This window comes from Melozone crissalis, unplaced genomic scaffold (assembly GCF_028551555.1).
Source record: "Melozone crissalis strain CALT ecotype California unplaced genomic scaffold, PUWL_Pcris_2 ptg000016l_1, whole genome shotgun sequence".
NCBI classification, from domain to species: domain Eukaryota; kingdom Metazoa; phylum Chordata; class Aves; order Passeriformes; family Passerellidae; genus Melozone; species Melozone crissalis.
The window spans coordinates 41,022,448-41,036,797 of NW_026535794.1; the positions used below are offsets into that span (position 1 = coordinate 41,022,448).

At 41.9% G+C, this 14,350-nt stretch overlaps 1 protein-coding gene across 2 annotated transcripts in view; it reads left to right on the plus strand.

Annotated features, from left to right (window-relative positions):
- Positions 1-14,350, plus strand: part of RBMS3 (RNA binding motif single stranded interacting protein 3) — a 703,629-nt gene that overhangs the window by 256,705 nt on the left and 432,574 nt on the right. The window contains exon 1 of one of the 2 annotated variants that reach the window (XM_054273880.1): positions 4,298-4,516. The exons of the other annotated variant lie outside the window; for it this stretch is intronic. Coding sequence (XP_054129855.1) covers positions 4,442-4,516 — 75 coding nt within the window. The 5' untranslated portion in view covers positions 4,298-4,441. Of the gene's footprint in view, positions 1-4,297; positions 4,517-14,350 lie in introns of those variants that run through there. 2 annotated transcript variants of the gene reach the window in all.

Genomic DNA, 14,350 nt, shown 5'->3' on the forward strand with positions numbered 1-14,350 from the left:
AGATCTAAAAATAAAGTCAGTGCTCTTCTCGTAATCCATTGTAAACAAGCTGTCAAGTATCACTATGGTCTCCTTTGTAATAGCTTTAATGAGTAAATAAAGAGAATAAAAGTAGAGAGACAGGGTAAAAACTGTAAGCCAAATATAATTGTTCTTCTTTTTTTTTTAACCTATTAGATTGCCTTAGGTGGTGGTATCTCTATTTCTGTAGTCCTGACTTAGAAAATTTTGACATAATTTTGCCAGTTAAAACTTCTAGAATACGCATGGCTGCTTTTCAAGAACAAGGAGCTAGAAAATGTTTGAATTGCTCCCTGACTCTGATATCTGACTTTAGAAGGTTTTATTTGGATAGGTAAGCTTATTTAAAACAAAAAAAAAGTGTATGGAGAATTGTATTTTATCAAATAAAAGCCCCTGAATTTTCTACTAGGTATCTGCTTTTTTCTTTTAAATCAGTTTTTGTGAATGAAGAAATCTGCTTTCTATGACAGGTAAAAATACATCCAAACATATGTAATTTTTCTGTACTTCAGGCTGCCAGAAAAATGAGTCTCTTCTTTTTTTTTTTTTTTTTCCTTCTGTTGGTTAACTTCAGATTTCTTATCCACAGCTTTGGTTGTTGCAGGGTTAATATCCTTTGGTGCTTGCCTTTGAATGCACTTGGCTGTCAAGTTTGCAGATGATGTGCTCCCATTTATCTAATTTAATTTCTAAACTTTCCATTGAAGGGGTCCTTACTGCTCACCTGGCTCTTGAATCTGCCCTCAGGTCAGTGACAGCAGTGGCAGCAGTGCCTTTGCAGATGCTCTGGGATCTGGCTCACTCCCTGGGCTCCCGAGGCTGGGACTGGCTGGGGCTTCATAATGAGCCCTCCCATAGGAGGAAAAAAAAAGTTGTGAAGTTGCTCACTGTTGCTCACTGGGATCGAACAGCTTGTCTTTTCTTTTGAGGAACATTTATACTTAACACTCGGTAGGCAAACTGCTATTTCAGTTTGCAAGTGGATTCAGTTATTCAAATGCACAGGCCAGAAAATGAAGGGGATTCTATTTAAACAGTGTGCTCCCAAGTCACAGATGATCTTTTTGATGTCTGTATTTTGCAAATGGAAATTTTCCATTTTCCAGCACTAGCATTTGTTCAGAGGCTGTATGCTATCTAAATCTGCTTTTGTGGCTGTTCATTTGCATTTTTGCTATGGTATATTGCCTCCTGTCTTCTCCCCTTGGCCCCCCACTCTTTTATATTGAATTCCTATTTCTGCTGCCTCCACTCTGTCTTGCATCTCTGAAGACTCAATCATGCAAGATGCTGAGCACTCAGGGCAAACAGCAGAGGCTGCTCAGCACCTGGTCAGGATTACAGGTAAAAAGGGAAATCCAAAACATCTGCATATTGAAGATTTTTGCTGAGAAAGAGCAGATGAAAGGTGGAGCTGTTCCCCACTCACATGACACTGCCACTTCTGTAGCTTCCCACCTTTTCTCAGCTGCTAGAACTGATTGAGCTACTAGCCAGTGCATCTGATGGAAGAAGTGTGTGTAAATCTTGGGTTGAAATTTTATGGCATGATTTGAAATACTCACAGTAGTCAGATGATGTAGACAAAACAGCCCTTCCCAGATTTAAATTAATGACCACGGAAAATCTTGCATGTTCATGTAGCTTTCTTGGTCAGAATGCAGAGTTTTCTACTTCCTTTAGTATTTATCTTTTATTTCACCCTGTACACATAGGTTCTTTCTTCTCTCAAATCTGATTACATCCACGTCTACAAGCCAACCGCTTAGCAAGAAAAACTGCGTTAATATCCTGAGGGAAAATTGAGAAGGTGAGGAGAGAAGCACAACAACTTAATTCTGGCAGTTGAAAGAACAATCTGAAAGTTGTCTCGGCTCAAAGTATCACATACAGTCAAGCAATCACTATTAACTTCTGGAGATCCCAACCCTCAAAAAGTCTATTTCACCCTCAGGGAAAGCCGGGCGGGGGGAAGAAGAAAGTGTAAGCAAGAGTATCATGCAATACAAGGAGAGACAGAGTATTTAAAGCTGAGCAGTGATACAGACCGTGGGGCTGGGAGGCGGGGATTGCAGACTTCTCCTCCCATTCTATATTTTTCTAAATTCACTTCTCAGAAGAGAAGATGAATGAAAAAGAGGGATCCTCAGAAGAGGGACTGCATGGTCCTGGCCAGGTTGGAATGATAATATTAAAGATAGGGAATGAAAGTACTCAATATTTTACCCCACCAGGCTCTCCCTCTGAGTCTGTTGGAAACTGGGGCAATGGCAGTGCTCCACAGGCTCGTCCAGGTGTGCAAGAACCTGCCGAATGCCTGCACAGTGCTCTGGGAACAGGGCACTCGTTTCCCTAAAGTTTATCTCCTGCCACAGGAGGCAAATACGTGTGTGAGCATGGCATGGTGTTCCCACTGTATGGCAGAGGGCTGGTACCTCAGTACCCACGATTATGAGTGCCTGGTGATGAAAGCACAGTGCATAGGCAGTATTATAAACCTGTGTATGGTTTCCCGCACTGCCCTTTTGGACTAGCTGTGGGGCAGTTATGGGAATCCATAACAAAACCCTCTGCTTATGAGAACAGCAAACTGCCAGAGTAAAGCGTGATATTTCCATGTTCCTGTCATGTGCAAGCACGTGCCCACAAACCAAAACACAGCTGGCAAGTCTAATTTTAGCTCTACCAGCCTTGAGAAATGTCCCTTTAAAGACATTCTTTTTATAATTCCTTTTTTTTTTTTTTTTTAAAGCAATTTGGTTGATAATGCAGCAGCTGACAATCCCACTGCCATACTATGGATGATTTAAATAAAAACAAAAAGAAACTGCTGCCCCACATTTTTTCCCCCCAAAATTTATAAATAGGCAAAACCACTGTAGAAAGGCCTAGCAATCTGATGACATGTTAAAGAAATAAGTTATTATAAAAAAAGAGAAACGCTGGGATTTGTGTACAAGAGGAAACATTTTGTTATTCACGCACTTTTTTTTCCCTGATGATTTATAGCCCTGTTGTAAAACAGACTCTTCCTTCGAGTCTTTCGGCGGATAAATATTTGGGATGGCGGTGCTGACACAGGTCCGGCACGCCTGGGATCCGTGGCAGGTGTGGGGCTCTCGGCCGGACGCGGGGGCCACACCTGGCCCTCACCTGGGCCCGGGCTGCGGCAGCTGCATGCGGGGGAGCCGGGCCGGGGGAAACGCAGCCGCGGGTAACTTTTGTGGCACCGTGGTATTTTCGCACGTCTGGGCGAAGGCACCCGCACGTCAGGCCGGCCGAATTTCCTCTTTACCCTCTTCCTCCATTTTGTTCCAACTTTAAATAAACCAAGTCTTATATAAGCGGTTTAACAAAGTATGTATTTAATATGTCTGGCCCGGGGTCGCCTCTCCGCGAAGTGCCGGATGACGGTGCGGAGTGGTTTTCTGAAGGGGGAGGACGGCGACCCGTCTTCGTCACCTTCCCCCTCTCGTTTGTTAAAACATATATATACATATATTAAGGATTAAAACAATAAATATAAAGCCGCGTTTCGGGGCTGCTCTCCCCGTCCCCCGCCCCGCGGCGTTGGCGTTTCCCGGGTCCCGGGGCCGCTTTCCGGAGCTGCCGGTCCGGCGCGGGCGCGGAGCGGGCGGGGGCGCGGAGGCGGCCGCGCGGCCTGCGCCGACCTCCCGGGGGAGCGGCGCGCCGAGGTCCCTCCCACCGGCGGCGCGGCGCGGAGGGGGTTTGAATGAAAGACAGGACGAGCCCTGAACACCATGTCACTCCGTGAAGGAGGCAGCGGCAACTAGGCTGGGGAAGGCTCTTCCCTCCCCCCCCTTTTTTTTTATTTTCTTTTTTTTTTCTTTATTTTTCTTTTCTTTTTATTTTTTCTCTTTTTTTCCTTTTTTTTTTTTTTTTATTTGGTTGGAAGGGGGGTGGGTGGGGAAGCGAGAGGGGAGGGCTCGAGAGCGGGGCGAGCCGAGGAGAGGACGAGGAGAGCGAGCGAGCGAGCAAGCAAGCAAGCAAGAGAGCGAGCGGCTCTGCGGAGATTTGGAGTTGCACTGTCTTCCCGGCTCCTCTCGCAGGACGCTTCCCTCCCGAGCCGGGCAGCGGGCACCGCCGGAGGCACGCTGCTGCCAGCGGGGGAGGCGGGCTGCTCCCCGCGGGCACCCGGGCACGGGGCTTCCCCCCACGCACGCACCCCCGGCCGCACACACCCCTCCGCGCACACACACACGGACACACACGTATATGTTCGTGCGGGCGCGTTTTTGGCTGCGCTGGAAGTAGCGCGCGGTAGACGGCGAGGAAGTCTCGGCAGCCTCCTCTGTCGCCCGCGCTGTCAGGAATAGCGGCGTGAGAGGAAGAAAGGCCCTGGGGCACTACACCCTGCCAACGAGTTCACCGCACCAGCCAGAAGGACTCCAGCTACATGGGCAAACGCCTGGACCAGCAGCCAATGTACCCTCAGTACACCTACTACTACCCCCACTATCTCCAAACCAAGGTAAGGGCTGGCGGGGCCGGCGCCTGGCGGGGGATGGAGAGCGGAGCCGCGCGAATTGCGGGCTCGCCTCTTCTCTTTGGCGATTTTTCTGTCTCTTTCTCGGGTTTGGTATCACACAGAGCAGAGCTGGTAGGCAGAAAGCAGGCGTGAGAGAGGCAGGAAGGTTACTGTCTGCCCTCCCATTTATTTCTTTATTTCTTTTAATTTATTTTTTTTCCCCAAGGGCTGCTGGCGTCGGCTAATTCCTTTTATTGTTTGGGGAGAACAGTGCGGTTAACGCTATCGTAACAGCGGGCAGGTAGTGTGTTTGTTATAGCACGGGATAAAGATTGCTCTGGACAGCATCGGACATAAAACACTTTTGGTGGATTTTCCAGGGATCTCTACGGTTTCTTCACAGCTTAAAAGCATTTTGCTGTTTGAAAAGCCGTCTGTGGCAACTCAAACTTTTAATCAGCTGAGGAGGAGATGCTGTGGAGCTCGGAGGAGAGCTCGGAGCTAACCGTCTGTAAACCTGGTGGAGTTTGTTTCAATGCATTGCACTGGTTTTAATATTTCATTAAATATTGAGGATGATATGGCTGTACTCTGTTGCATTTAAAAAGGTCTAGAAATAGAGGCTACTACTTTTGGAGAGAGTATCCAAGCGCGGACGCTTCCGTTTTCTTTCTTCTTTTCTTAATAATTTTTAAAATGCCAGCAGACTGGAAAGCAGGCCGGCCCCTCCTAGAGAGGCTGGGTGAAGTCTATGCTACCTGGCCATGAGTTAGTTAATTAAAGCCTTATTTTTATAAAGCCATTGTATAATAGTCTGCTCTCTGAAAAGATTTCCTGTGACCAAAGGACAGTAACAAAAGAAAGCCCTAAACCGAAAGTTTGCAAACCCTGTCAGGACACTGTATTTAGAGGGAAGAAAAAGGAAAAAATACACACTCCACGAGGTGAAGTGTGACCTCACAGCCACAGATTAGCAGTTTCAGTAAATAAACGAGCATCCTTTAGGAGGGAAAAGCCAAGGCAGGGCACACACACGTGCATATGGTACTGCGTGCAAACATACACATTGTGCTCCTGTGGCAAATTTAACACACGGGACATCTGATGTGTGCAACTGTGTGTGGTGAAGTGCCACAAGGGAGGCTGACTTCTCCAGACTTTTGGTTTGAAGCATGTTGATCTGGCTGCAGTTGGGAAAGGATAAGTTATATTCCTTGTTAATAAAAATTACTTTCCCGTTAACGTTTATAGCCTGACTACTGCATTATATAAATTAACTAATTGTAAAAACTGTGATTCAGGCTGGTTGGAGTTGTGATGACACCAGAAGCACTCAGTATGATTACAGCCTTGTAATTCATGGCAGGGTTACCTCTCACTTCTTTGCTCTGCTGTTTCCTTCACTGCCTCGTGCAGATATTTTTTCGGTACGAAATTCATCCTTTTTTAAATTTTGTATTTTGGCGTGAAATTTATCATTTCTCCACCCCTTCCTTTCAAGGTCAATCCAAATAGCATTTTACCTTTGTGACCATTTAGTGTGTAACGTTGCTGTTGCAGCAGCAGCCCGTCACCAGCTTGACTGCAATATTGCCTATAGCTTTAACTGTTTGGGGGATTGGGGGACACAGGCTGATGCTATTCCTCAAAACCTGGCAAGCCAAGGACATGAAACAATTGATGGTGTTTTTTTGAAAGAACAATAGCCTCGAGTATTGGAGGAGAAATATTGGACATTCCATCCCTTTTACTCACGTAGCTTATATTTTGCCAGTTGTCCTTTTTCTTTCTTTTTTCTTCATTTTTTTGACTTTGTAAAATAAGCTTTTTTTGAGAAAATTAGCCTTATATTTGGGCTTAAAGTAGAAAAATAGCTTTTCTGTACCATGACTTTTTTTTTAACCCCTTGCTTTAAAAAACAACTTAAATGCATTTTTATAGCCGGTATAACAAATTATCAACCCTGTGAAAAGTCATGTGCATCAGTCTTGGCACACTTGCACTATTACAGTAAGGACAGGTAAAATTTCAAATTGGTGATACATTTTATATGCCTTTTAGTTTTTTTCCTTTTCCTTGGTCCACAGTCAAGGGCATACATAAACTCTAATAAACACACATACACGTGCGTGTGTATATGTGTGTGTGTATATATATATATATATATATTTGTGTGTGTATGCACAGATGCAAGTATTTCTCTTCTATAGACTATAAGACTTTAAAGTAGTGCAGACAGGCAGCATCTGGATTTTGTTACCTTTAAGCTAGCCATCAGCTTCTGGGACGTTTTAAAGCAGTTAGATCCATTGTATGTCTAAAGCTAATAGTTGGGTAATCAAATAATCTTGTGGTGGAGAGCTGTATCTTTTATCATCCCTATTGGAGCAACACATATAAATAAACCTTTGTATGATTCCAGTCGGCCTGAGAACTTCAGCTTCTTATTTTCCAAAAACTGCTCTTTGTACCAAGCATGGTAGGATTCGGCTCTACAGAAGGAATGTGTTTTTATGCTCATAGTCATGCATGCTGGGACTGGGGGGTGCACATTCATTTGTAATTAAGTAGGAAATTTTAGGCTTTCTTATGGCATGGTACAGCTTCTGAAATTCAGAATGGCAGCGTGTTCAACAGGCAGAGTTTGGGAATTCACGTTCCCCAGCGTGTTTGGGTGAAGTGCTGCTTTTGCTTTGCTTGTTTGGTGAAGTTGCCTTGGCTCTCCGTTGAGAAGTACCGCATTACTGTACATCACGTCCCTCTCACGGGGGAGCTCGGAGCTGCGCAGGATTCCAGCCTACAGACTCTGTGTGTGTGTGTCTTCTAACATGGCTAGCACGTTGTTGTGCAGAAAGGGTGTAAATGAATAGCTATGTGGGTAATGGGATTATAAATAGAAAAAATGGATTCCATATGTTTGTCTGATTGCTTTAACTTTTTAGAGTTTTGTGGCCATTTGTGGAGCACAAAACATGCACTCGTTCCATTTATTTGTGCTCCTTCATTATCAAATGCCACCACTGAAGCTAAAACTTTAATTTCAGGTTTAGGAAAAGCCATTGTCATCCAAAAAAGAGAAGAAGGGGAGGGTGCCAGTCCTTATGAGACAATTGCAAGGAATTTAATATGTCTCTTAAGGACAAGCACTGACTTTGAGGCACGACATAACATTATTTCTGTTTTCGTGTGACGCTGTCTGACAATTTCAGTTTGAATGTACAGTTTTGGAACTTTTTTAGGCAGATGCTGAGAGTGTGGCAAGAGTCCAATTGTCCTAGGAGTGGAGTTTATTTCAGAGTAAGTGTTTCTGGTTACTGCTGTAAGTGAAGCATAGTCTTGCGTTTAGTTGCAAAAAATATTGCAGGGAAGTGGTTCAGCTCATGTCATGTATATCTGATGAGAATCTGTGGTACTTTTTCATTTTATTTTGAGATGTTAAGAGAATTTCCTTAGCTTCATCCTTGCTGATGGTGTAACAACTGGTTTAGAGGAGTACGTTGCAAATTGTCATGTAGAATGTTAATGATGCCAAATCTTGCATTATGGTCTGAATTTCTTTCTTTTGTTTCTTGCTTGCCAAAGCAAATTCTTTTCTCTTTGCCATTTAGCACAGAAGAAAACAAAAATAAGCACTATGAAATATCATGTAATGAGAAAAAGGGGAGAAAAATACTAACTCTGAATATATTTGAAAGAGTCTCCTTGATTTAGTAGGTGATGTGTTTTATCTTTGTCGTCTGCAGCTTATGATTAGACCTCTTGCTGGGGTCAGCTTTCTTTGCAAACAGTCTAGTGAAAAAACCTGAATCACTTGGGTAGAAAGGAGGAGGTGCCACAGTTACCTGTCGACAGGAATTGTTTGGTTTACGATCTCTCTACCTGCACTCGGGGTAGAAATATGCCAGTTAAGCAGCTATTTCCGTGCGGTTTGCTTTCATGCATTCTCCAGATATTTCCTACTTATTAGTCATGGTTTGGGTCTGGTAATTTAACTCTCATAGTGTTGACTCTGTAACCCAGTCAGATGGCAGAAACACCCCAAAACAAGAGGCAGTGTTTACAGTACCCACTGTACCTCTTCAACTCTGTATGCCTGATGCATGCATGTACATGAGCAAAAGGAACAAGTGTGATTTCCCAACACCTGCCTGAATAAAACCTCATCTCTGTGGCTGTGAAAGGGATGCAGACTAACCTGCAAGCAAGAGGGCTTAATGAGCCTGTTCCTGAAACAACAGATCCATGCCCCAGCTGAGTGAAAAACAATTCGAGAGTTCCAACAGGTGTCTCAGAAGAGTTTAAGTTTGATATAGTGATTTTATGGGCACACACTTAGGTGTGTGTTATATCTCCTTTTTTACATTTTTTAGGACATCTTTTGGTGTGAGGGAATTGAGGACTTCCTTCAGTTGTGTGGCATGAACATACCTTCCTCCTTGCTCCATCAGGCTCTTTCAGAAAGTGTGCATTTGGAATTGGTGCAAAGCTCTTGCCTCTCTTCCCCTCTTACCTTCCAATCCTGTGCTCTTTAGCCACTCACATTTCTGTTTAGCGGGTTTACGGCATTCCCCACTTTTGGCCATCTGGCCATACAGAAGGCCTTGAAGAAAGCGTTCCAGATACGGAGATGCCTGACAGGGCTTCTCTGGCTGGTAGTGTTCAGATTGTGTTTGGTGCCTGGTGTGAAGCAGGGGTCAGGTGTAAGGAGTAATTCATCAACCACACACTGATTTCAGGCTGCATTTCCAACCATCTGCAGCTTGGATCGCTGCCAGAGCTCAAAAGTCTAGCTGGAGCCCATGTGATCATGCCAAAGTAAAGGCAAACACTTGCAAATAGAGAAATGCATTTCTAGGAATGAAGTTTGTTCGCACTTAGCCTCGTTTGATTCAGTATGTCACAGAATGTTTTAAATGCCTCAGAGAGCTGCCCAAAAGGAACACAAATTCATTTAAATGCCATTTAAAAGTATTTCAGCCTGGCTATGATTTTGATGGTAATATTAATATCTAGCTCTAGTATTTGCCAATTGGCTTAAACAATAAGGAAGATAAGTGTTCCTCTGAAAAATGAAGGAATATATGAACTCATTTGCTTTCCGTTTGTCCTTGCATTCCTGGATAAAAATACTTTTGTTGTTTTAAGGGACACGATGATATGTATTGTTAAAATGGTGTTAAATTTCTTGATTGATCTTCCTTTCATATGTTGCCGCAATGGAAGTCTGTTTAAACTAAAAACTAACCAATTCACAAATACCCACAAAGGAAAGCACCAAATAAAAAAGAGGAAAAAAAACAAACCAACAAACAAAAAACCCTAGACCAAACCTGTGGAAAAAGAACATTCAGATTTTTACTACTTCATTTACATATTATGATATTCTATGACTATTTATTTTGCAACCAGATATTTTATTTCTGTAATAAAAGATGGAAGCTGCAAGTATTTGCCAGATGAGGCTACAAAGATCTTGCTGTGGCGAGTGTGTTAATAGTTATAATTTAGAATGCCTTTTACAAGGTGCCCTTTCAAAATAAAGTGCAGTGGTTCAGAAATGAACTGGTTTGGTTTTTAATGCATGAAGTCCTTTCTAAGAAAGCATGATGGTATGCTTGCACTTTAATTCAAGTATCTTGGTAAAAATCATCAGACTGTCAGTTCTTAAATTTCCATGAATTAAAAAACAGATAAGAAAGGCTGCATTTCAAGTAGGATGTCTGAGTTCATTTCAGGTCTTGCTGTGAGTAGTCTGTAAAGTATTCCCTTTGCATGTAATTGTAAGCAGTGTTTTCAAATTAAATTTAATTTTCATTTATTTATTTATTTATTTAGGGGTGGGAAGTAAATTTTCCAATATCTGTACTCCAGGCAGGGACTGAGTTTGCTTGCAAACAATGACATTCTGGACTGTCCAGGAAGAGGACTAGACTTTTTAAAAACACAAATAGTCTAATTGTATTTTTTTCCTTGAAGAAAAGAATTTTAGTGCTAGAAATTTTATGTAGAGGAAAATAGTTAATATGGCTCAAGAATTTGCTTCTAGTGCTGCATTAAAATTGTGTTTTGTAACAGTCTCATCAGCTACAGCTGTATGTGATTAAATAGTGTAATATCAAAAGCATGTGTGAATAAGAGCTTTTATGATATAGTTGTTCCATACCAAAGACTGCAGATGGGCAGAGAAGGGAGACAGAGAACAGTGATTTACTCAGATATTGTCAGAGCCTATACTCTGAGTATTCCTGTTTGCAATTGCTTTCCCACTCATATGGGCAAGACTGAGTAACAAAGGGAAGGTTAGAAGTAAAGAGTTTTACAAAGAGAGCTAGTCTAAACAAGCAGGTATCAGCCCAAGGATGGTGTCTACTGATGCAGAATGATGTACCAATATTTTAAGTAGAGGAGTAACAATAATATTATTGAATAGAAGTTATAGTGAGAGAGATCTGTTCTGCTACCTTTGAAAAATCAATGAAAAAGATTCAGTTGTCTTCAGCAAGACAGAATCAGGCCCACAAAGCACATACCTATCACCATGGCAAAACCAGGACAGCTGAACAATATGCAGGTTTAAAAAAAAAACAAACAACCAAACAACAGTCACAAAAGAAATAAAAACGGTAAATCAAAATGATCCTACTTTGTGCAAGGGGCTGAGGACATAGCTCATCTGATACTTAACATCATTTTGTATTTGCTGTGGCTATTATTTCTATTTAACATTATTTCTCGTGATTTATAATTTTAGAGAATGAGCATAAACCAGATGCTTTGTCTTTCTGTCGGTTTCTCTCTCTGCCAGTTCAGATACGATTTATACAGAGGGGAAGTCTAATTGCCATAGGAGATGTCTCACATGGAGCCCAGTGCCTATAATGAAGATTAACAATTTCAGTAAGAGGCTAAGTGCACTTAATCCACAAAAAAGTATCAGAGAACTGTTTTTGCTTTTAGTTGTGTAATTCTTAAGATAAAAATACTGTAGCCTCTTTGAAATTTGAAACAAGTCAGTTTTCTGTGTTGGTCTTTTCTGAAGATACAGTGTTTCTAAATGGAGAATATAAGCAGAGGTTGCTTGTCCTATCTGTAGTTGCAGATTGGAAGTTCCTGTTGAATTCCTCATACTGTTTTTTTATATTTTGTTTGTTTATAGCAAAGTCCAATCTGGAAGTTTTTTATTAGCTGAAAAACTTCAGGTCTGACATTGTCAAATAAGAGAAAGAGATTATTTGAGATTATTTTTCCTGCTTTTTTGGATGGAACGACTTTTTTTTTTTTTTTTGCCCCTTCCTTCCTTCTTTCTTTCTTATTTGTCTTGTTTGTTTTTGGGCTTGCTTGCAACCATGGTGAAAATAAATTGCTTATTTGTTGTAAAGTTAACTTCAGTATCAAATGTGATAGTTTATTAAAAAGTAAATATTTACATTTTTAAGTGCTTCATTTGTGGTATATTTATGCAGATGAAATTGTTTGGACAGATTTTCTATGAGGGTTCCTCTGTTATTTGTATTGACTTCATTCAGATGCAAATGAATAAAATAAACCACCTGACATATATAGATCATAGTAGAAGCCAGAAGACACATAAGATTGCATGTTTACAATGTAAAGCACTCTGATATTTTGTTCCTTGTTGGTGTCTTCCTGACACATGTTTTATGGTTAGTACCATGTGGTTGATGATGATTTATGTGCTGTCATGTTGTGGAAGTGATGTCACTCCTGTGTGATTCAAATTCATTCAAGAAGATAAGTTGTTGAACAGATTTGTGTTCCCCCCTCCCCAAGTATAAATCAACCAGCAGGTTTTTTTTTATTCTGTGAGTTTGCATTCATAGACTTAATCCTGAAGCTGTGCTTAAATACTCTGCTGGAGAACGTGGCATAGTAGAGAGGGCAAGTCTTACTGGTGGACCAACATGGTATTGTTGATTTAACTGGTTTCTCATTTGGCTTCTGTTCCACTCCCTTCCCCACCCACTTTGACAGCCCTTCCTCTGCCCAGCTATACTTAGAGAGCAGCCAGGCTGAGCCATTCAGAGTTCAGCCTGGATGCTGTGCAGGAGCCTGACCTTTCCTCCTGCCGGTGGGAGACGGCAGAGCTGGATCTGCCATCAAGTCTCGCTCGTGTGTCTTGCCTGTGAGAGACTCTGGTTATTTGGAACAACATCTGATGCAGTCTGGTTGCCTTCCCTGTTGAGAATCTGGCCACATTTGTGCCAGGGTTATGGGAGGGTGAAAGGCAGACCGAAGATGCAGTGGATAGGGCAGAGAGTCCTGGTTTGGATGTGCAGTCCCAGAGCTGGCAAAACCTTGCAGTGCTGCATTGGTGACTTGTGAGATGAAGGGACATTAGGGAACTTCAAATGGAGGCTTTTCACCAGAGGATGAAATAAGGGAGCCTGGTGTACCGCTACATCGCAAAAGGTTTTTAAAGCTAGGTATCCATAGTTACAACAGGAGAGTTAAAATCTGGATTTCAGGGACTCACCTGGTGTAATGTCCTCCTTCCCTTTAAAGAAGAAAGTGTTTGGCAGTTCTTAAAGCTGGAATGATGTGCCTGTGTGAATTCCCCGATGCTCAGAGAGCTGCCTGTTAAAAGTTTGCTCTATTTTCCCCTCTTGCTCTAATTTTTCTGTGGAAAAAAATGGCATTGCAATTCTTAGCCATATAAGGGACTTGTTAGTTTCTTTATGTGGTTGGGAATTGTTTCTTCTTTTGGTCTTCAAAGGCTGTTGCTGCTGAGTATGCTTTAAAGGGAAGGAACTACTTGCTTAGACAAAGGCACAATCCTTATTTCTTCTCTTTCTCACTTCTCTCTGACCTTTTATTGGGGACATGCATGTAAATAAATTCTGCTTTTGGAGTCGTGCAAGTTGATGGATACTCTTACAAAGAGAGAAGCATAATGGGAAATGCAGTCTTCATTTCTGTTCTCTCATTTTGTAGTGATGAATTTGGTTTGGTGCCAGTTAGTAAGTACATGACCTTTTCCCTACATCTTTTGATTCACGACTGGGAGTGTCAGAGCCGTGTTAGTGATCTCTTGTTACAGCTTTTAACAAACTATGAAATATTAAAAATGAATTAGGTCACTTGGAGCTCAGCTAATATGTCAGTGATGCAGGGTGGCGATTTCATATTAACGAGGCGTAACACACAGCTTAAAATACAAAATTCAAATTTTTGTGAACACAGACAGCAGGGACATATCGCTTTTAAGTCAGGTCATTTTTATCTTGAAAATGTAATCCTGTGAAGACAAACCAAACAAGATATTTTGCAAAGATGGTGTTATCGGCCACATTCATTTAGTGTTCATTCCAGAAAATCGTATCAGCCTCAGCCTAATTGGAGCTAAGTTTTTCAGTGTATTTACTTTAAGATCAGAACTGCCGACAAGATTTCTTTTAGTATCAGCTGAGATGTGTCTACACAGCTGTCGATGTTCTGCTTAGCTGCTATGCACAACCTGATAATCTGCCACATGTAACTGAACTGTGCAATATACACTCGTTTGGTGTGCAAATGACACTTCTGGAATTGTTTAGTGAAAGGGAGACTGGTGATAAAAATGTGCTGTGAACAGTACAATGGATAAGGTAAAAAATAGGACTGATAGCTCTTAGAAAAGCCTCTGCCTGGTTTTGCATTCATGAAAACTACCTTTAATACCACTCTGTACCTGCAAGACATCAGAAAAAAGTCAGAGGCACTGCAGTCCTTCAGATGTTTGACAAAGCGTGCAGCAGGACTTGGTAAGTTGAAAGCTTTACCTAGGCTGTATTAAGATGACGTTTACTGTGTCAATGTGGAGCTGCACTAAGTGTACTG